General features: G+C 33.6%; 2 protein-coding genes and 1 long non-coding RNA gene across 3 annotated transcripts; 2 read left to right on the top strand and 1 right to left on the bottom strand.

Moving 5' to 3' along the window:
- Nucleotides 1–897: 897 nt before the first annotated feature.
- On the top strand, nucleotides 898–5464 carry LOC145589633 (glycosyltransferase BC10-like). Its single transcript, XM_081646295.1, has 2 exons — nucleotides 898–3308; nucleotides 4601–5464. Exons 1-2 carry the CDS (start codon nucleotides 2790–2792, stop codon nucleotides 5237–5239), a joined length of 1158 nt encoding a protein of 385 aa, XP_081502421.1. The 5' UTR covers nucleotides 898–2789; the 3' UTR covers nucleotides 5240–5464.
- LOC145589632 (IAA-amino acid hydrolase ILR1-like 4) lies at nucleotides 5408–9768 on the bottom strand. The gene is made up of 5 exons (XM_081646294.1): nucleotides 9227–9768; nucleotides 8689–8814; nucleotides 7534–7848; nucleotides 6774–6902; nucleotides 5408–6054 (listed from the first exon to the last, which is right to left on the bottom strand). The coding sequence occupies exons 1-5, from the start codon at nucleotides 9584–9586 to the stop codon at nucleotides 5650–5652; spliced, it is 1335 nt and encodes a 444-aa protein (XP_081502420.1). The 5' UTR covers nucleotides 9587–9768; the 3' UTR covers nucleotides 5408–5649.
- Nucleotides 9769–18679: 8911 nt separating this feature from the next.
- Nucleotides 18680–20554, top strand: LOC145587896 (uncharacterized). Its single transcript, XR_014101478.1, has 3 exons — nucleotides 18680–18895; nucleotides 19881–19959; nucleotides 20350–20554. It is a non-coding gene; the product is annotated as an uncharacterized LOC145587896 (long non-coding RNA).
- Nucleotides 20555–22614: the final 2060 nt, after the last annotated feature.

Genomic DNA, 22614 nt, shown 5'->3' with positions numbered 1-22614 from the left:
TCCATCAATTTTCCATATTTCACAAAGTACTTTGTACTTGTATAGTTGTATTTGTTTACTTCCTCTATTGCGTATTAGGTGCAACAAAAAAAAAAAAAAAGTTTTCTTATATAGTAAATTTTTTTGAGTAAATTTACTAAAAAACCCTTAGTTCAATCCAATTAATACATTAACTACATGTTATTAACTTATTAACCTAACTTAATTAATCCTCAATAATAACACTAACACTCAATCTCTCTCCTTCCTCACAACCAGGTCCACCACCCACACCACCATATTTTCTCTCTCCTCTCTCTCAAGCTACTCTCACCTCCACTCTCTTTTCTCTAACAATCACCACTCCACCACCACCCTATTTTCTCTCTCCTCTCTTTCAAGCCACCCTCATCACCAATTTTCTCTCTCTTCTTTCACAACCACCACACTACCACCACTATAAGATTGGGTCGCCACCACTTCCTCCTCCATTAAAGTCGTCGCCGCCACTTCCTCCTCCATTAAAGCTTAAAGTTGAGGTTTTTATGGTCAAATATAACCATGAAAACTCTAGATCTAGAGTTTTCATGATCAAATTTGACCAAATAAACCCCAAATTAGCGATGAGAAAGTAACACTTTCCAAATTAAGCTTTTTTTCTTCATATTTTAGGGTGGTTGGTGGTGATTTCGAGGAGAGGGGAGGGATGTGGGTGGTTGTGGACTTCGAGCAGAGGGGAAGGTGAGTGGGTGGTTGTGGGTTTTGGTGATTGGGGAGACGGTGGGTGGTTGACTGGGTGGGAGAGGGGAGGGCTGAGGTTACGAGGTTGCGGGTTTTGGGTTTGGTGGTTGCGCTGCTCGATTCTAGGTGGTTGTAGGTCTAATCGGTTTTAGGTGGTTATGGGTCTGGGCGGTTACAGGTCTGGGTGGTTTTAGGTCTGTGGGTGGTTGTGGGTCTGGTCGGTTTTGGTGGTTGTGGGTCTAGGTGGTTTTGGGGGGGTTGTGGGTTTGGGTGGTTTTGGGTGGTTGCAAGTCTGGTGGTTTCTGGTGGTGGTGTACTGGTGTTGGTGTTCTTTTATGATCTTACTTATTTGATCTTTCCTTAATTAATCTCCCTTAAAAGTTTCTTCTTGGGAAATGTGTAACTCATTTTGTTGCAGATAATACGTAATGGAGGAAGTATTTGGATTTGTAATTTGTGACAAGGTTGTACTACGTCGTTTTAAGGGTAAAATTCATCGTCTTTGAGTCTTTTACTACTCTCGATTTTAAAATAGGATGATTAATTTGTAATTACTACCTAGGGTAATAGGGGTTTTGACCGCCTAAGGACCTTGGTTATCGGTGGTTTTGACTGCCTGGTGGTGCAGTGGTTGTGGTTCTTCAACAATTCTTCAGAAATTTGGCAACCTACCTTGTTGAATACCACGCTGGGTGTAGATTTATCTTTGTCTATCATTTGGTAACTTTGATGGTGGTTGCCGTTGTTGGTGGTGGGGGTGGAAGTGGTCGTGGTGGTATGTGGAGTGGAGGGGTGGGATGAAGTGGGAATGAAAAATTGAGTAAGGGTAAAGGGACCTATTCACACCTAAATACGGACATTTTTTTTTTAAAGAAATACAGGCAATTTGATAAATAGTACTCCTATATTTTACTACGCATTACCGTACTTGCTTCACTTTTCTTTTGCAACCTTTTTTAATTACTTACGGAGTACTTCATTTCCTTTTTTGAAAATTTTTAACAATTTTTTTACTTTTTTCTACTAGTATCCCATTAGTGGTCCCCCCCCCCCCCCCCCCCCCACACACACACACACACATTTATACTCATTATTTAGATTTTTAAAAAAATTTCAACCAACCTCATTCCAATTATATTTTACTATTTTTCCTAAATTTCTACGTATGAAAAAATAAGACAAGTAATAAAATACGAAGGGAGCACAACTATTTTTCCAATTATATTTTACCATTTTTACCATTTTAACAATACTTGTCGCCCAACTCTTTAAATTCAAATTTAACAAAAAGTAACCAAACAAAAAGTACTGTAATTTGTTTTTTTATATTTAAATTCAAAAATGTACTTACAAATGTAAAGATAACACTTGGCAAAGTATAATTCTACCAAAGTGCCATACACATGCTGTCAAGTGTCAACATTGTCCTATTTCTTCCCAATCTTCCGGACAATTCTCTTCTCTTCACTATTCTCAAACCCCTTTTGTCTTCAATTCAATAATTTTTTCAGTTTCAAATAAACGTACAATTTACTTTCAAAACTGATGTAATTTGTGTGATTTATAACAATAATAATCACATTTACTTACCAAAGCTGTTTTTTAAACGTTTTGTTAATCTCTTTGTTGTTTTCCTGTCATACTATACCTCTCTTATTACCTTACCAACTTATAATCACACATGGTATGATCACAACAATATCCTTCTTTTTCTCATCTTGTTCACTTCTTGTTATACATTCAATTTTGTCGATTTCGAACTCGTAATTTGATTTGATTTGATTGGATTATATTATTAGAAAGATTGTTCCTTTTGGTGGTGGGTTTGTTATGTTAGTGTCATTCATATTATTGTACAATTACAGTTGAGGATCACCCATTTTTAGGTGATCTTATTTCGTGTCGTGTTCGTGTTTTGTTGAGGCTCTTATGGATCAAAGGACGGTTTTGATCAATCTGATTGCACCAACTAGTCTATATTCATAAACCCGGATGCCAAAATCCCAAATTTTTTCCCATTTGTTTTGAGGTGAAGATCCAATTATAGGAAAGAGCTTGTTCTGATTAAAATGCAGCTAAGGATAATGAACGGCGATAATGGGAAAGACGCCGTAAGCTGTGCTAGGACAGTCCCAAACAAATCTTGGTCATTCAAGATCTTGTATTTTATCTTGATATTCTTTGTTCTTGGTCTTGGAGTTTGCATATTGAGTATGAATATGATCAGGTATCTTGGGTTGCGAAACATGGTGTTGAGTGAATCGTCGAGGTTAGAACCTTGTGACGATGCTACAAATACTCTAGAATGCTGGACTAAACCGCCTTCTAATCTTATGCATAACATGAATGATACTGAGTTATTTTGGAGAGCTACATTTGCTCCTCGAATTCAAGAGTATCCTTACAAGAGGGTTCCGAAGGTAGCATTCATGTTTCTGACAAGGGGACCTTTGCCGCTTTCACCTCTTTGGGAGAGGTTTTTTAGAGGCAATGAAGGACTTTATTCCATCTTTATTCATTCACTGCCTGGCTATAGAGCAAATTACTCCCGTTCTTCGGTTTTTTATGGCAGGCAGATTCCTAGCCAGGTATGAATTCCTGCCTACAATACTTTCTCTGAGTTTGTTAGTCCTGTTTATTAATGTGGCATCAATGTTGATTGTTTTAGATGCTTTTGATATCGTGTTATAATATCGTTGTTCTGATTATCTGAAGGCAACAGCATAGTATGTTCTGTTTATCTGAAGGCATTAATTTACTTGATTTAGCTCACAGGCTCAGACTAATGTTAGTTGATTGTCTGTCATACTGATAAAGCTTACTTGTAATTTACATTTTGATTACATTAGACAAGGACTTTTAAAGAGGGGACAAAAACAGCTTAAATAACTTTTTGAACCAAAGATGCTTGTAATGTTCAGGATAATTTATTTCTATACTAGGCTACTTTCATTGAAGGGTCTTGTGTTTCGTTATACCATGATTCTGCCTGTACCTGAGGACCTCTCAAAAAGTCGAAAGCAGAAATTCTGCAGTCAATAAAGCTAATGTGAAAGATTGTTCCTAGACAAGAAGAATGATTTGTCTTAACAGAAACTTTAGTATTAAGTTGGAATGTGATAGTTTCCAGCTTTGGCACTTCAGATTTGGGAACGGCTTAAGAATCTATAGGACAGTCAGTTTCAATGGAGGTTAAGTTCAGTACTTTTTAGGATCTACCGAACTAGTCCTCTGTCCAAATTGATGTACAACCTTATATACGATGTCTGGAAAAAAGCTGTCATTTTTACTAGAATAGCAAAAGGTTTATGATTGAATATCCTAATGTCTCTACTTCAACTTGAAGCATAGAAATAACACTTCATGAGACATCCTTAGTTATCAGAGGTTGAGATAATGCGACAACTATTTCATACAAAGAGAGTATACTGTTAAAAATGCTCTGACACTGAGCAATATCTACCAGCACCAGGCAAACTTGATTGGAGTGAACAAATATAAGGGATGTTTTAGGCAAGGATTAGTATGTTCACTTTGTTGTAGCTTACATTTACCCCGGACTAATCACTGTCATCAACTCGTCAACCAAATTTTATGGCACTGAACTCATCAAGATCAATTCGACACTTAGTAATGCAGAATTCGTACAGGGAAAAAAAATTAGAGCTGCATCTTTGAAATAATAGAAATCAAACCCCTGTTCTGCTATTACTATCAGTTCATTTAGGACTGTTTTTAGTGTGCTAGTGAGTGTCACATTTTAAGTATAAGTGATACAGATTGACGGATGTTACTAGAAGTGCATGCTGTGAAAAGAATTTCATGAACATGTTTTTCAAGCATTTTTCTCATAGGAGTGTTCTGATTATTGTTTCTTCAGGTAACAGAATGGGGGAGGATGAGCATGTGTGATGCTGAGAGGAGACTTTTGGCAAATGCGTTGCTTGATCTGTCCAATGAATACTTTGTTCTGCTTTCAGAGGCGTGCATTGCTACCCGTAACTTCACCATTGTGCATCGTTACATTTCAAAATCTCGTTACAGCTTTATAGGCTCCTATGATGAACATGGACCCTATGGAAGGGGGCGATATGACAAGCGCATGGAACCTGAGGTCACCCTCGAGCAATGGAGAAAAGGTTCCCAATGGTTTGAGGTTAACCGTGAACTTGCTCTCCGGATTGTAGAGGATAAAGTTTACTATCCAAAGTTCAAGGAATTCTGCAAGCCGGCTTGTTATGTGGATGAGCACTACTTCCCCACCATGCTAACAATCCTAGTTCCTCATTTGCTAGCAAACCGAAGCCTTACATACACAGATTGGTCGAGGGGCGGGCCCCACCCAGCTACATACGGCAAGAAGGATGTTTCAAAGGAGTTCTTTGACAAGATATTAGGAAGGCGAATGTGCTTCTACAACCATCGCCTGGTCTTTCTATGCCAGCTTTTTGCACGAAAGTTTGCACCCAGTGCTTTAGAACCCCTCTTGAGTTTGTCATCTGAAGTTTTTGGATACTGAATTAGGGAATAGACCGCTGGTACCTAGATAATGTTACAGTAACATGCTTCTGGACCAACTGTGTTTTGTTACTCCTGTGGATACAAGCTTACCCTTTTTCGGGGAAAAGTGAATATGTAGCAAAACTCTAGATTACACGCTTCAACAGGATGGTTACATACTTACATGTAAGTTTAAACATTTGATGCCTATATATAGAAAAGCCTACATACACTACATCATGAAGGTTTTATTTGTTCTAAAGCTTAATGTGACTGTTAGGGTACAAGTCATAACTTGCCAATCATTCTTTTCCTGAACTGGATATATAACAATTAGATAAATGCTGAGCTAAATTTTATTTAAAAGCTGAATTTACTGCAGAATAAGCACCCGCATTGGACCACATTTCATGTGCGTCTCAAAATGGATTACAATTCATCATGACGAGTTCTATCATGTTCGAGGTTTTTTGTCCCCTTTTCGAGAAGGTATCTCACAGCCAGTGAGGCGTGAAGAGATGCACCATAAGGAAGCACATTTTCGTTAAGAACAAACAATGGGTTATGCTCTGAGCCTGTTCTGCCTAGCGTCTCATTTTGCAGACCAACAAAGAACAAAAGTCCTGGGATTACTTCTTGATAATGTGCAAAATCCTCAGATCCAGTTAGGGGCTTGGCTTCTTTCACATTATTTGAGCCAATCATATCTGTTGCAACGCTACTGAAGAGCTTATGCAGGTTTTCATCATTAATGGTCGGTGGGTATGTGACTCCAGCATCAAAGAAATCAATAGTTGCAGTGCACCTTTGTACAGCAGCTTGGCTTGTTATAACCTGTAATGTAATGCAAATATTAAATGGGGATGATAGCTTGGATATTAATTACCATTCATCGGACAATCAGAAAAGCACCGTGCTTAAATAGTGCAATCTACAAATAGATCTTCAATCCTTTCGTGGACTTAAAGAAATACCTGGAATGGTGCCCAACAGCTGATGGCATTAACACAAAAGTCCCAAAATAAAAAACAAAACAAAACAAAACACAGCCAGACACAGACACAGACACGCACACTGGATTTAAAGACCGTTTGTATAGTCAACACTAGAAAAGTTTCCGGAGATGACAAAAAGTATTTTTATTATCTACGCAGAAATCAGCATTCACTAACTAAAATTGTATTTCATGAAAGCAAGAATATCAGAATCTGGATACAGTATGTATTAATGTAATAGAATATCATCTAGAGAAGTTCAAGAATCAGGACAGTGTCATGTTATGTTTATAATATTAACTATGAAGTATTAATTACTCTTACCCTCAAGGTCTGTCTTAGCCATATGAGCACACAAAAACAATATTAAAATAAATAAATAAAAAACTTGTAACGTTATTGGTTAGTTCACTATTATCTTCTGAACACCTTATATGAACATAAAGGATTAAAGGTGCTCGTTCTCAATGATGAAAATGTAGGTCAAAACAGAAAGACGATCCCAAAGAAGTTATTATTATCACCATTCACCACAGAAAGGCCAATAGAGAATTATACCTCTCCAATTCTTTGTTTAAGACGTGTAAGGCTTTCCCTTAACAAGGCTCTGAATGTACCACCAATAGTGACAGAATCCGGTATTACATTGAATGCAGCGCCTCCTTGGAACTTCCCTACTGTAACAACCTGCACAAGAAAACCTAATCTTCAAAAATATATGGGAAGAATATTACAGTAGAAGATGATATGCCTCCACAGTGAGTATGAGAGCAGAAGAAACAGACAGAATAACTTTCAGTTAGAATATCAAAGGAAGACCTCATTTCAATAGCTGATTAACTTTAGACACTAAAATAATCCTATAATATATTTATAATAAAATAGAAAAAGGAAGAATAATTGATATTCTGGTGCTCCTAGTTGAGGGCTAGAGGACTGTAAATTATTATTGTCTGAACCACTATCAATATATGCTAACTAATTATGCCTTCTAATCTCAATTATTCCCACACAAGTTGGTTAGACTGAAAAAGATACAAAAATTTGGCAAATGAGTATATTCTCAAATACTATCTGAAATTCATAGATCACTATCTTAATGGGAAAAGTTATAATTTAAGAAGCAAATACAGGCGGTTACCCTGACAACAAAGCCCAATCAAACAATCAAAACTAAGCGGTAGTTAAGAAAACAGATTAAATCAAGGGGATCAGTTTCACGAGAAACATCATTTACGAAGCAAATACAGGCGGCTACCCTGATAACAAAGCCTAATTTAACAATTGAAACTAAGTGCTAGTTAAGAAAACAAATTACTTGAGAATCGAGGGGATCAGCTTCACGAGAGACAATATGTTGTAAGCTGACAATCACATTCGAAGCTGCCAATATGGGGTCTACTGTGTGATGAGGAATAGCAGCATGACCACCTTTTCCAGTAATTACAGCTTGAAAGAATCCACTTCCGGCCAAGAGTGGACCAGGCCTGGAGGAAACTTGACCAACAGGTAAGCCAGAATTAACATGCAAAGCAAATATGGCTTCAACATTCTCCACTGCTCCAGCCTCGATCATTCTCTGGGCGCCGCCATATCCTTCCTCTCCTGGTTGGAAAACCAAAACAACTGTTCCCTACAGTTTTATGAAAGGGAGCAAAAGGCATAAGACTTCAGGGAACTAATAAGTATTAAGATTTAAGAAGACTGCTCTTATTCTTATATTGAAAATGTCATCTTGAAAACATGTAATTGCACACCAATAATAAAATATCATTTAATTACAGTGCTATGTCATTTGATTGCACTGGTCAAAGTAGGTTTGCCAATTTTCTGCCCCAACTTTATACAGCATACTCAAGAAAGCCTACAAGCAGTACATTCAACGTTTTTACAGTCAATTTCGAACAGATGATAGCGAAAGCACCTTTTCACAAGAAGATTCTCAAATGTTGTCTGTCCAAACAACCGAAAATGATACCAAACTATAGTCAAGTAAAGTCCACTCCTCAAGCCTATCTAACTGCTTATAGTCAACTCAACAATATGATAGTTTGGTCAACTTGGATTTTATAATGGGTTAATATGTCATCCATTCCTAACAATGAATTAACTAAAGGACAGAATAGCTATATATTCACAAATGTAACATGCTGTTTTCTGTGGAAGTGCTTTTAGAGCTTAGAAGAAATCCTTCACTGCACAGAAAAAAGAAAGATTCTACTATAAATGCTTCAGTTTACTTTGGGAGCTCTGCATTGCACATTTGCACAAGAGCCATTGAAATGCTTCAACTTGGCCACACAATTAGGCCACATAATGGAGAAAAATATATCTCAGATTGAGCATCAACACATTTATAGCTACATAATTCCACTATTCACAGCATCCAGTCGATAAATCCGCATAAAATGAAGCTACTCAACGAGGACGGATGAAACCTCGAGTCACGAAAGCAAATTCAGCAGAAGCAAACCTGTAACTTGTGTCGATTCTCTTGGAGGATCCTTGCAGCACCAAGCAACATGGCAACATGTGCATCATGCCCACATGCATGCATTTTTCCAGGAACTTGACTCTTGTGTTCCCATTCCACCATTTCCTGCAATAAGCATGAGCATAGTAAGATTCAACAATTGATGACTACTTTCAATCTCCTCTCCCCAAAAATCATCAAACCACATACAAGTATATTTCATAAACTAAAATGCAAATCACATTTTATCATTCAACAATTAAAAACACAACTCCAAAAACACCACTTTCATTGTTTCAAGAGCCACAAGAGCAATGACGTGGACGGGATTAGATCTTGGGTAGAGGTCACCCACTCACGACTTTACCAACTAAGCTAGCCGACATTCATCCATAAAACATTATAAATAAAATACATTAATAATTTATTATTCAACACCCATTTCCTATAACCATTACTAATAAACAATGAGCATTATAAAAGAAAAATAAATAAAATATGAATAAATTTCAATCAAAAATAAACAATCAAACAGTACCTCAATAGGAAGAGCATCCATATCAGCCCTCAAAGCCACAAATGGAGGTTCCCCAGTTCCAATAAACCCAAGAACACCAGTAACAGCAACTGGGTACTTGTAATTTATCCCCAATTTATCCAATTCCTCTCTAATAACCCTACTAGTCTCAAATTCCTCAAACCCCAATTCAGGATTTTCATGCAATTTCCTCCTAATACCCACCATCCAATCAAAAACCTCAGATTTCTGGGTTTGATTAAGGAAAAATTTTGGGATCTCTTCAAGCTCATTTGAGGATAAAATTGACTCAGATAGTATGAAATTTACAAGAAAATAGTGAAGAATGAAGACTCCAAAAACCCATTTGGAAAAACCCATGATTTTGGTTTGGGTTTTTTTTTTAACAAAATGTTTAATGTTTGATCAAATAAATTTATGTACTGTATATAACAAAAGAAAGATTAAATTTTGTTTCTTAAGGTGGAATAGGGGACCAGATTCTATGGAGTTGGCGCACTTTAAACAGTAATAAGAGAAGAATTATAGGCTGAAAGCCTGAAATTAATAATGGTAGAAAAGTTGATGAGGGATGTTTGCTGGAGTTGATTAAATTATGTAGAAGTGGGTCACAGGAGTGGTTTTTTTTGTGAGTTGTGACTCAAATTTCTGATAGAATCTTCACTATAATTTGAGTTGAATTGTGGCATTATTATCATGTGCTTGAATTATTTAATGTAAGTTGTTGAGATATTTTATTATCTATACTTCTATATTATACGAATATTAGTACATTAAAAGTGTTATGAAAATATTAAAATATGGATGAATATTATCCCATGTACCATCTAGAATACTCTAGAGTTGGGTAATTGATCTTATCCGTTGATGAAACTCTAGATATTATTCATGTATATATATCCCGTACAGTATGGAAGAATAAACACAACGTAAAAATATATTTCTCTATCTCTCTATATTTCTCTATAATTCTCTTCTATATTTAACACGTTATCAGCACCACTCTAGCCTATTGAGCATACAATACGAATACACGCATTTGATTATAGTCATATATCAAGGATAAACAAAGGTACGCATATACTCCAAATTATGCATAATTATTAATTGATTTCCCCAGATCGGTGTAGATATATAAATATGTATGCAAGTTGGATTGAATAAGTTATACTTCATAACAACCGATAATTTGTTTGGTAAATTTTGATGCACAAGGATTCAACGTGCCTAACTTATATTGATTTTTTAGTGCTATAGTTTGCATTAATAGAGTCACTATTCTTTACAAGTTCTTTGCATAATACTATTATTTATTTGGGTAATTGAACTCATTAAATCAATAGTTTTGGATAATGTCGCTTACTTTTGTGATTGATCAAATTAATGACATAATTATTGGCCTTATATTTTGCTGTCATAGGATTATTTGTTTTGATCATTCTTGACTATCATAGTATATACTTTTACAATTCTATAAATTTGATTATATATTGGTGATCATATACCCCGTGTCATATGTTTTCATATATCAATATTTGTATTTGCAATTCTCTGTTTGTTTATTTGATCACATACCTTTTATCGATCACCTCTTAATTATCTTTTGTGATTTAATTTTATTTAATCAATATCAATTATATTTTTGCGCCACCAATTATTTACACCGATGGCTCGATAATATTACTAATTAAATCTTTTAATTTACATATAATTTATTTCCTTAATAATGTTTGATCAATGTTTTGTATGATATTAATTACCCATTAGTTATGGATTTGGTGTTTTAATGAATTAACAAATTAGTCAGACCCTTCTTGAATTGAACTCTTTCTCAGGCTATAAGTTTATAATCCATAATTCTATTATTAAAGAGTATGCATTTTCTCCATATTGTTTAATACAGAGTAAATTATTATACCTTGAATGACCATCACACGTCAATTCTTTTTAAGCCAAAAACTTTAATGAGCTAACATTATTGAATAAATACCCATGGAATTTCCGTTTCGTATTGAAGTTTGACGATGAAATATAGGTCCTGCAATATTACTGTATTGAGTTTTAGAGTCGAATGTTTACGATGCTATGTTCTATTATGATAAGTTAGGCAACTAGAATGATAAGTTAGGTAACCATCAGAAAGATAATGCTTCGTATATTATATTAGTTGAGATTTCATGTTTGTTATGATAACTAACTTAAATTAGTTGTGGTTTCATGAACATTAATTCCCTCTAGATAGAATATATAGTATAATTATCTTCTTGGTAAAGTTTTTATATACATAGCTATATAACTGTCAAATATTAACTTGCAAAATTTGAGATCTTTTACGCCAATACTTAGCTAGAACTTTGTTTTGATCAAAACTTGAATTGGCATATGCGAAGTACATATTTATTATAATATCATAGTTCCTAATTTATAATATTGTTTAATATATCAGTGAATCATGTCAAACCTTGCAAAACTCGAATTTGTTGCCCTTGATATTACTGGAAACAACTATCTGTCTTGGGTGTTAGATGCTGAAATACATTTAAATGCAAAGGGACTTGGTGACACTATAAAAGAAAACAACACTGCAACTAGCCAAGATAAGGCTAAAGCTATGATATTCCTTCGCCATCACCTTCATGAAGGCCTAAAGACTGAGTACTTGACTATTAAAGACCCACAAGTCCTTTGGAGTAATCTAAAGGAAAGGTATGACCACCAGAAAACTGTGATATTACCAAAAGCTCGTTATGATTGGTTACATTTAAGATTACAAGACTTTAAGTCTGTGAGTGAATACAACTCAGCCATGTTTAGAATTACATCACAATTGAAATTATGTGGAGAGAAAATTACGGATGCAGAAATGTTAGAAAAAACATACTCTACTTTTCATGCAAACAATGTTGTCCTGCAGACACAATATCGTGAAAAGGGCTTTAAAAAATATTCTGAATTGATATCTTGTCTCTTTGTGGCTGAGCAAAATAATGAACTATTAATGAAAAATCATGAATCACGGCCAACTGGCTCTACTCCATTCCCTGAAGCGAATGCGACATCCCATAGTGGGAAAGAGCAAAAGGCTAGAGATCACGCCAGCAGTCGTGGTCGAGGCCGTGGTCAAGGTCGTGGTCGCGGCCGCGGACGTGGATATGGTCGTGGTCGAGGTGGTCGTTTTAGGAACTCATACTCCCACCAGAAGTGGGACAACAAAGATGGAAATAAGAATGAGAAGGATAAAAATGAAAATATATGCTATCGTTGTGGAGGAAAAGGCCATTGGTCTCGTGTGTGTCGTACACCAAAACATCTAGTAGACCTTTATCAACAATCAATCAAACAGAAAGGAAAGAAAGTGGAAACAAATTTGGTGTATGAAGATGGCGAAGGTGATTTTGATTGCGGTGATACAACTCACCTAGAAGCGGCTGATTTCTTACCTAATCTTGAAGAAAACAATTGAATAAATTATGATCCACTGACGAATAAACTCTGTTAATTAGCTTGCATTTATTTTATAATTTTATCATAGTACTATGACTTTATGCTTTATGGGATATTTGTTTTGGACAATTTTATGTTTTTGGACATTTTTATGTTTTCGGATATTTCATTATTATCATTTATTAATTTAAGTTATTTAATATTGTGAATCTTATTTTAGTTCCTTTAATTCTATTAGAATATGAATTCTTTTGGAGCTCAATCATCAACCAGTGGTGAAGATTTATGTCTAGTTGATAGTGCTACCACTCACACCATACTTAAGAATAAGAAATATTTTTCGCAATTGATGATGAAAGAAATTAATGTGAGTACTATATCAGGTAGTACAAAAATTATAGAAGGCTCCGGAAGAGCAACTGTTTTATTGCCAAGGGGAACAAAATTGGAAATTATTGATGCATTATACTCCCCTAAGTCTCAAAGAAATTTACTAAGTTTTAAAGATATTCGAAAAAATGGATACCATATTGAGACAATTAGTGAAGGAAATGATGAATTCCTTCAAATCACGAGTATAGCTCAAGGCAATAAACTTATTATGGAGAAATTACCTACATTCTCCACTGGTTTGTACTATACAAAAATCAATACAATTGAATCATATGCTATAGTAAACCAGAAGTTTACTGATGACTTTAAGGTTTGGCATGACCGGTTAGGCCATCCCGGTTCAATAATGATGCGAAAAATACTTGAAAATTCATGTGGACACTCATTGAAGAGCCAGCAGATTCTTCATAATAGTTTTTCATGTGCTGCTTGCTCAATAGGCAAGTTAATACTTCGACCATCACCAGCTAAAATAAATTTCGAATCAATTACTTTTCTAGAACGTATACAAGGGGATATATGTGGACCAATTCATCCCCCGTGTGGGCCATTTAGATATTTCATGGTTTTAATAGATGCATCAACCAGATGGTCACACGTATCATTATTATCAACTCGCAACCTGGCGTTTGCGAGACTACTTGCTCAGTTGATCAGATTACGAGCACATTTTCCAGATTTTCCTATTAAGGCTATTCGTCTTGATAACGCTGGTGAATTCACATCCCAGGCCTTTGATGAATATTGCATGTCAATTGGGATCAGTGTTGAACATCCTGTAGCACATGTTCACACACAAAATGGTCTTGTGGAATCATTAATTAAACGTTTGCAGTTAATAGCTAGACCATTACTTATGAAATCTAAGCTCCCAATTTCTGCTTGGGGGCATGCTATATTATATGCAGCAGCACTAATTCGCATCAGGCCGACAAGTCATCATAAGTTCTCCCCATCACAATTGGTTTTTGGTCAGGAACCAAATGTATCCCATTTGAGAATATTTGGATGTGCAGTATATGTTCCAATTGCTCCACCACAACGCACTAAAATGGGCCCTCAAAGAAGACTAGGGATATATGTTGGATTTGAATCTCCATCGATAATTAAGTACTTAGAGCCAACTACAAGAGATTTATTTACGGCTCGCTATGCAGATTGCCATTTTGATGAATCAATTTTTCCAACATTAGGGGGAGAAAACAAACAGCTGGAAAAGGAAATTAGTTGGAATGAATTATCATTATCTCATTTAGATCCTCGTACTAAACAATGTGAGTTGGAAGTCCAAAAGATAATTCATTTACAGAACTTAGCAAATAAATTGCCAGACTCATTTACTGACCCAAAGAAAGTGACAAAGTCACATATACCAGCTGAAAATGCTCCTATTAAAATTGATGTCCTAGAAGGACAAGCCCAAGTTGCAAATGATTCTAAAGCACGCCTGAAGCGTGGTAGACCCATCGGTTCCAAAGATAAAAAATCCTCGGAAAAGAAAAGGAGCAACAATTGACAATGGCCATACCGAGGAAGCTATTAATTTTGAAGGATCTCCAGAAGAGACCTTAGACATGATGGAAAACGATATTCAGGTACCTGACAATGAAGAAATTTCAACAAATTTTATCATGTCTGGAATTACATGGAACCGAAACCAAATCGACGTCGATGATGTATTTGCATGCAATGTAGCATTAGATGTCATGAATGATGATGAGGATCATGAGCCAAAATCCATTGATGAATGTAGACACAGAAGCGATTGGCCAAAATGGAAAGAAGCAATTGAAACTGAATTGAAATCTCTCGAAAAAAGAGGAGTATTCGGACCTGTAGTCCGTACACCTGAAGGTGTAATACCAGTGGGATATAAATGGGTCTTTGTACGAAAAAGAAATGAAAATGGTGATATTGGAAGATATAAGGCCCGATTAGTTGCACAAGGATTCTCACAAAGACCCGGTATTGATTATGAGGAGACATACTCTCCTGTGGTGGATGCAACTACTTTTAGATTTCTAATCAGTCTGGCAATAAGAGAAGGACTTGATTTACGCTTGATGGATGTAGTCACAACTTATTTATATGGCCCACTGGATAATGACATTTACATGAAACTCCCAGAAGGATTTAAATTGCCAAAAGCAGCAAATTCAGGTTCTCGAGAACAATACTCAATAAAATTGAATAGATCTCTATATGGATTGAAACAATCAGGGCGTATGTGGTATAATCGACTAAGTGAGTACTTGTTGAAAGAAGGGTATAAGAATGACCCTATATGCCCATGTATTTTTATAAAGAGATTTGTATCAGGATATGTCATAATTGCAGTATATGTTGATGATTTGAATATCATTGGAACCCCTGAAGAGATTTCAATAACAGTAGAGTGCTTAAAGAAAGAATTTGAAATGAAAGATCTTGGAAAAACTAAGTTTTGCCTAGGGTTACAAATTGAACACCTTAAGAATGGAATCCTTGTGCATCAGTCAACATATATAGAAAAGATTCTTAAAAGATTTTCTATGGATACATCATATCCATTGAGTAGCCCTATGGTTGTTAGAACACTTGATGTAGAAAAAGATCCCTTCCGACCTCGGGAGAATGACGAAAAAATTCTTGGTCCTGAAGTACCATATTTAAGTGCAATAGGGGCATTAATGTATCTTGCTAGTCATACACGACCTGACATATCATTTTCAGTAAATTTGTTAGCAAGATTTAGTTCATGCCCCACCCGAAGGCATTGGAATGGGGTTAAGCATGTATTTCGTTACCTTCAAGGTACGAAAGATATGGGTTTGTTTTTCTCTAATCTATCCAAAGAAAGTTTGATTGGTTTTGCAGATGCAGGGTACATGTCTGATCCTCATAATGCTAGATCACAAACTGGATATGTGTTTATGTGTGGAGGTACTTCTATTTCTTGGCGTTCTATGAAACAAACAATTGCAGCTACTTCTTCTAACCATGCAGAAATTTTGGCAATCCATGAGGCTAGTCGTGAATGTGTATGGTTAAGGTCTGTAATTCAACACATTCAGACAGATTGTGGCATAAACTCCGAGAAAGAAGTTCCAACAATTTTATATGAGGATAATGCAGCATGCATCGCGCAGCTTAAGGAAGGGTATATCAAAGGTGATAAAACGAAGCACATTTTACCAAAATTCTTCTACACCCATGATCTCCAGAAAAATGGCGATATAAAAGTCCTTAAGATCCGCTCGAGTGAAAACTTGGCAGATTTGTTTACTAAGGCGCTCCCAACAGCCACATTCAAAAGGTTAGCTTACGGCATTGGATTGCGTCGTCTTAGAGATCTCAAGTGATGTAGTCATGAGGGGGAGTTAATGCGCGCTGCACTCTTTTTTCCTTAACCATGGTTTTTCCCACTGGGTTTTCCTGGTAAGGTTTTTAACGAGGCAGCATCTTATGCGCATTATAGTGGTATTATTTTGTATGTGCTATGTTAGTTATTGTTTTATGTAATATATAGTCATCCAAGGGGGAGTGTTATGAAAATATTAAAATATGGATGACTATTATCCCATGTACCATCTAGAATACTCTAGAGTTGGGCATTTGATCTTATCCGTTGATGAAACTCTAGATATTATTCATGTATATATATCCCGTACAGTATGGAAGAATAAACACAACGTAAAAATATATTTCTCTATCTCTCTATATTTCTCTATAATTCTCTTCTATATTTAACAAAAAGGGATTTTAAATAAGTATATATGTTACATGGTACTTTCTTTGCTTTTTTTTTATTAGCTATTAGGCCTTGTTTAGTTCACCTCTATTTTACTTATTTCAAAAAAAATAAGTTCAGATCAGATCACAAAAAATAAGTTGAGATCAGATTATCGTTTTATGTGCAGTTTTTTATCGCTAAATATCTTTAATTTCGTAATGAAAAAAAATTATGAAAATCACATATTAATAAAATACACATTATTACGAATCTAACATGAGCCCACTTGATATATTTTTTCCGTATACATTATCGTATATTTAATGTCAAAGTTTGGTTAAATTTGACATTCAGATCAGACCAAATAAGCAAAATTAAGGCGAACCAAACAAGGCCTTATTCTATATCATTACACATTAAAAAAAAAAAAAAAAAAAATTAGAAACATGATTTGTACAAGATTCAAACTCAACTATTAAACTACTTCTAAAAAAAAAAAAAAAAAAAAAAAAAAAAAAAAAAAAAAAAAAAAAACTATTTCTTAATAGGTGTCTATAATAGCAAAACAAATTAATACTCGTATATGACAATATAGTATACAAAAATCAATAAAAAAAATGATTGAATCATGAATGCCATGTACTATTATTATGGAAAAACTTTTATATACACCCGAATATTAGTGTACATCGAGCAGTATAATTGTATAAGGGTAACTTTTAGCTAATTTTAGGGTAATTTTTTGTCTTTTTTTGAGTAACTTTAAACATAATACAATTTTTTATATAAATAGACAGCAAGAAAAGTTTTATAAAAGTAATTTAATTGCATTCAATCACTAATAATTGATTTTCAATCATTTAAAAGGTGATTCTTTACTAATAAAACGTAGATAATTTTTATTTGTATTGAGTTACTTTTATGCATATTTGGGTAACTATTATTCATTTCATAGGTAAGTTTTGATCACTTTATGCTATCTTTATAATGGATGTACAATAATTATTGTACACCCAATTTTTTTTAAAAGTTTGTGATTATTATGAAACGAGAATTAAATCATGAATACTATTCACAATTATTATATTATATGTAATAACCTGGGGCATCGTCTGAATCCAAAAACTAGCTTTTATTAGGGGTGATAGTTCGATTTGCAGTTTGAATTTTACACCAAACCGAATCCATAACCGAATACAACCCGAATTAATTCGGTTTAGGATTTTTGAAACCGAATCCAAACCGAGTTTGGATTCATTCCAATTGATGAGTCTATTATATATATATTTTTATTCCCCGTCCCACGGTCATATTTATGCTTATTTAAGCTATATGGAGCTATTTTTATTACTAATATACATATTCTAGTGTTTTTGTAAAGTTGGTATTATTTTGTAGGAATTTGCAGATTTATAATAATTCCCGAACTTATTGAGCCACTACAAAATATTAGAGTCAGAATGTATTTTATGATCGTATATTTAAAGCCCAATACCGAGTTAAAGAAATTTAACTTAGTGAATAAGGGCTCGATTAGAGAAGATAAAGGTCCACATTATTGTTATGGATCAATGGACCAAGCACGATGAAGGAGTTGGACTCAAGTCAAGAAAGTCAATGTAACAAACCCAAGGTGCAAAGAAGCTCAATCCCAAGTGTTGGGCGTGTAATAGCGGGCCTGATCGGGCGGCCCAATGCCCGATCGGATGAGTATGCTGCAAGGTGCATTAAGCCGGTTTTGGCGCAAATTTTTACCTGGACCCGCGCCCAGCTATTATTGTATGGTCCCGCGTCAAAACGACGTCGTTTTGATGTGGAGAGTCCAGCTGTATTTTGCTTCTTCCTATAAACGAGTAAAACGACGTTGTTCTTCCTAGCTCATAAATTCAATTTGTTTTGCAATTTTTGTTCCCATAATTGAGTATACAAATCATTTAATTTCTTTCCACTTAATTCAGAATTTCTTTCTCTTCTTGATCTTACCATATTTTTTTTTACTTGTTCAAATTCAGTTTTTGATTCTTTTAAATAAATCAAGATTTTCGATTCTTTTGGTTATGAATAACAATGGAGTTTGCTGCTGCTTTTCATCTAAATTCTTTCTTCCTTAATGGATGAATGTAAGTTTATTTTAGTGCTTTTGTTTGAGTTTTGATTGAATAATTTGGTGCTTTTTTGATTGAATGATTTTTTTGCTTTTTGATTCAATGAAGTTTATAATGTTTTTAATGGATGATCATGAGTACCTTAATTGATGCATGATTATGATGGTTAATTTTGTTAATTGATTATTTCGTAGATTGAGTAATTTCTTATTGTTTCATTTTTATTTATTGTATAATTTAAACTTTGATTATTTTATTTTATTTTACATGCTATAGGTTTTTGGCTTTATAATAATATTATAATATTCTTAATTGAACTTCATATTTTGATTATGCACAATATTTTAATAATGAATCGCTTTTTTTTTTGTCAATTTCATATTTTTCTAATATAAATGAACATTTATGTTTTTGATATGATGAATATTTTTAATCAGACACATTATAAGTTGATTATAATTGAACATTATGTGACTATATTATGTACATTTTCTATTTTCAGTGAGTAAAGATCCAATAATAGTTCATGAGTCAGACAATTATGAATTAATGCTAAAGACTATTAAGGGTAATGTAGAGGCTTACGATTTATACAATGAGTATCCGTCCAAGGTTTCAAATTAACATGGCCTTTGATTTGCTTAAAGAAACAATTGAGTACATGATAGGAGATATTAATTTTACCAACCTTGATGATGATATTTCAAGTGAAAATGATTCCAACATAAAAAATAAAAAAATAAAAAAAAAAGTCCAAGATCGAAAAGAAAAAAGGGATGTAGAAATAAGAGGCCAAAGAGTACTGTGGAGAAAGAGTGTAATAAAGCTAAGGGTTGGAAGAAGATAATAGAGCAATATACTGATCTGAAATGGTTAGGTTTAATGTTCAGACATATGCTCAGAAATTATTGAACATATATGGTTTTACATATGAACAATTTTTTTGGATTTTACAAGACTTTGATAATAATTGTGCTCCTTTGATTTATTCAAATTCCAGCATTGAAGGATCGGGATTGGTTGTTTTAAACAAGGCTATTACTCAATCAAGTGAAAGAAACAAATTTCAGAAGGATAAGGTAAGTATATGAACATTTCAAATTTCTGTTATGAACATTTCATTTTACTGTTATGAACATTTCATATTTTTTATATAAAGGTTGGTGATGGAATTGCTACTCAATCAAAAGATGCAACTCATGATAAGAATAGTTAGATAAATGTAATTAAACATTATAAATTTATTAACGTACATATAAAGTATATATCTTGACATTTTTTTTTTAATTCTTAAAGCATTTTAAGGCTGGAGGTGGTAAAGACACATATTTTAATGAAATTCAATCAAAGTTTGATAACTGAATAATACTTTATTTAGTAAGTTTATAGTAATTTTGCTATGTGTTATGATCTTATTCCTATTATTTCTTATTGAACATATTATGATCTTTACTTGATTTTTTTTGAAGGAATTTCTGCCAATTATTGAAGCATGGTATACTTGGTTTGAAGCATACTATACTTGGTTTGAAGCATTACATTATCCTTCAAGATATTGGAATTTATTTTGAGCATACAAAAAATTTTTACTTGTAAAGAAAATATTTGACTGAAGTATACTTGATATTCATATTGATGTTAAGAACAAAGTTATATATATTTAGTATTATTGCTTTTTTGGTATCATTTTATTAACAGTTTGATTTATTAGTTCTATAACCTACATAGGCTACATTGAAACTAGAAATTTATATCATAAAATACAAATGAACATATTGTGAAAAAAAAGTGAACAACTAATCAAATATAAATGAACATATGTGTTATTAGAATAGGTGATTTTAAAATTAAATATTTAACAATAATAAAATGAACTTTTCCATATACAATGAATATATTCAATAGAAATTGTATTATCAAATTTATCTAACATCACAAAGAGAATATTAAAATCCTTACATACTTTGACATGAATCTGATACACTTTTTGAAAAGAAAAAAAAAACATTGGAGATTATGAATAACAAATATTGTTTTGCAAATCAACAATTAATCACTTTCTCTTTGTCTTCTTTTTGCCGCCAACTTGATCATTTGTTGGTACATGTGTCCCTCAAAAAAGCATAAGTTGTGCATAATATGTTACCCGTATTTAATAAAATACGAATAAAGAACCAAAACTTGCAATAAGATAATTAAACATAAGTATCAAAATTATTAAATGAACATTTGGGTAAAGAAAAATGAACATAAACAACACTTTCATCATTTACTTTTAAGTCACAAATCCAATTCTCCTTAGGGTCAGCTATATATGTTTCCATGTGCTTCATTAGATACACACTACAATTTGTGTGATCAATATTGCTCCTCTAGCTTATCTTCACCAAATTTTCTTTGTAATTTCCCCACCACTTTCATATCGAAATGATGCATATGTTTTTACCTGTAATTTCAAATAATGTGTATTTGATTAGTAAATGTAATAATAGATACAAAAATTTTCAATTAATGTCACTTACTATAAGTTGTGAAAGTCTTTGTATTTCTCTTTCTTGCTTACATTTTGTACTAGCTTTCAATTGTCTATTATATCAATTGTTCCATTGAAATGATTGATGCACAGAATATAACAATGTTTGAAGGCTGAAGTAGGGAAGAATATCTGGTTCAAATATGATCATTAGGTGATATAAAACTGAACATTTTAACTAAAAGAAAAACAATCACATTATAATTTACATTTACCTGTTAAAATTGATCAATTTTCTTCACTTTGTTGTCCTTCATTTCACTGTTCATTTGGTTATGAAAGATTTAATTCTTTTTTCCATACCTACTGTGAGACTGAACATTAATCATTTTGTAATTGAACATTGTTCGTTATCATTTTGATCACTTGACATATATATTTAAAACATTAAAGAAGTGAACATTAAAAGAATGACATATATATTTTTGAAGTCCCCTCACTCTTTAGAAATGAACTTCTAATTATTTATTAATGAACATAGTTCAAATAAAGAATGAACAAAATGTATTTCGATCATCTCATTATAAGAAAATGAACATTAACTATTTATATTTTGATCATTTCACTTTTCTTGTCTATTAAAATGAATATTAAGTAGTATGGTGAGTTTACTCTTAATGATCATAATACTGGCAATTGTGGCTTTCACCACCAAATCCCAACCTCAAATATTTAGTTTGACGTTGTTTTTTTCTTAATATTTTCCAACCAGATTTGCCATGACCTATTTACGCATGGTGCCCCTCCACCAACTCCAAGGACAAATACCTCCTACTACATTTCCAAAACGGTGCCATTCAACACCAAACAAGGTACTATAAGTAATTGAACATCATATCAAGTATTTTTATTTTGAACATCATATCAACAAGGTATCAAAAGTAATTGAGCACATCATTCAACACTAAACAAGGTACCATAAGAAAATGAACATTAACTATTTTTATTTTGAACATCATATCAACAAGGTACTAAAAGTAATTGAGCATCATTCAACACCAAATAACGTACTATAAGAAAATGAACATTTTATTTTGAACATCGTATCAACAAGCTGTACTAATTAAAAGTAATTGAGCATGCTTTTATTTCAAACCAAAATGAACATCATCAACTGTGAGAATGAACATCAAAACAAAAAGAACATCATCAACTATGAGAACGAACATCTCAAACCAAAAATAACATCATCAACTATGAG

The sequence above is a fragment of the Chenopodium album genome, chromosome 17 (assembly GCF_948465745.1).
Source record: "Chenopodium album chromosome 17, dcCheAlbu1.1, whole genome shotgun sequence".
Classification (NCBI taxonomy): domain Eukaryota; kingdom Viridiplantae; phylum Streptophyta; class Magnoliopsida; order Caryophyllales; family Amaranthaceae; genus Chenopodium; species Chenopodium album.
Note: the sequence above shows the minus strand (reverse complement) of the source record. Positions and strands in the feature narration are given on the sequence as shown.

What these genes read in the sequence shown, in the direction of transcription:
- LOC145589633 (XM_081646295.1), top strand. Translation starts at nt 2,790, where the DNA reads ATGCAGCTAAGGATAATGAACGGCGATAATGGGAAAGACGCCGTAAGC. An exon ending in GCAGGCAGATTCCTAGCCAG is followed by an intron (nt 3,309 to 4,600) that starts GTATGAATTCCT and finishes TTGTTTCTTCAG; the next exon opens with GTAACAGAATGGGGGAGGAT.
- LOC145589632 (XM_081646294.1), bottom strand. Translation starts at nt 9,586, where the DNA reads ATGGGTTTTTCCAAATGGGTTTTTGGAGTCTTCATTCTTCACTATTTT. An exon ending in AGAATCGACACAAGTTACAG is followed by an intron (nt 7,849 to 8,688) that starts GTTTGCTTCTGC and finishes ATAAAACTGTAG; the next exon opens with GGAACAGTTGTTTTGGTTTT. An exon ending in TTAAACAAAGAATTGGAGAG is followed by an intron (nt 6,055 to 6,773) that starts GTATAATTCTCT and finishes ATTACATTACAG; the next exon opens with GTTATAACAAGCCAAGCTGC.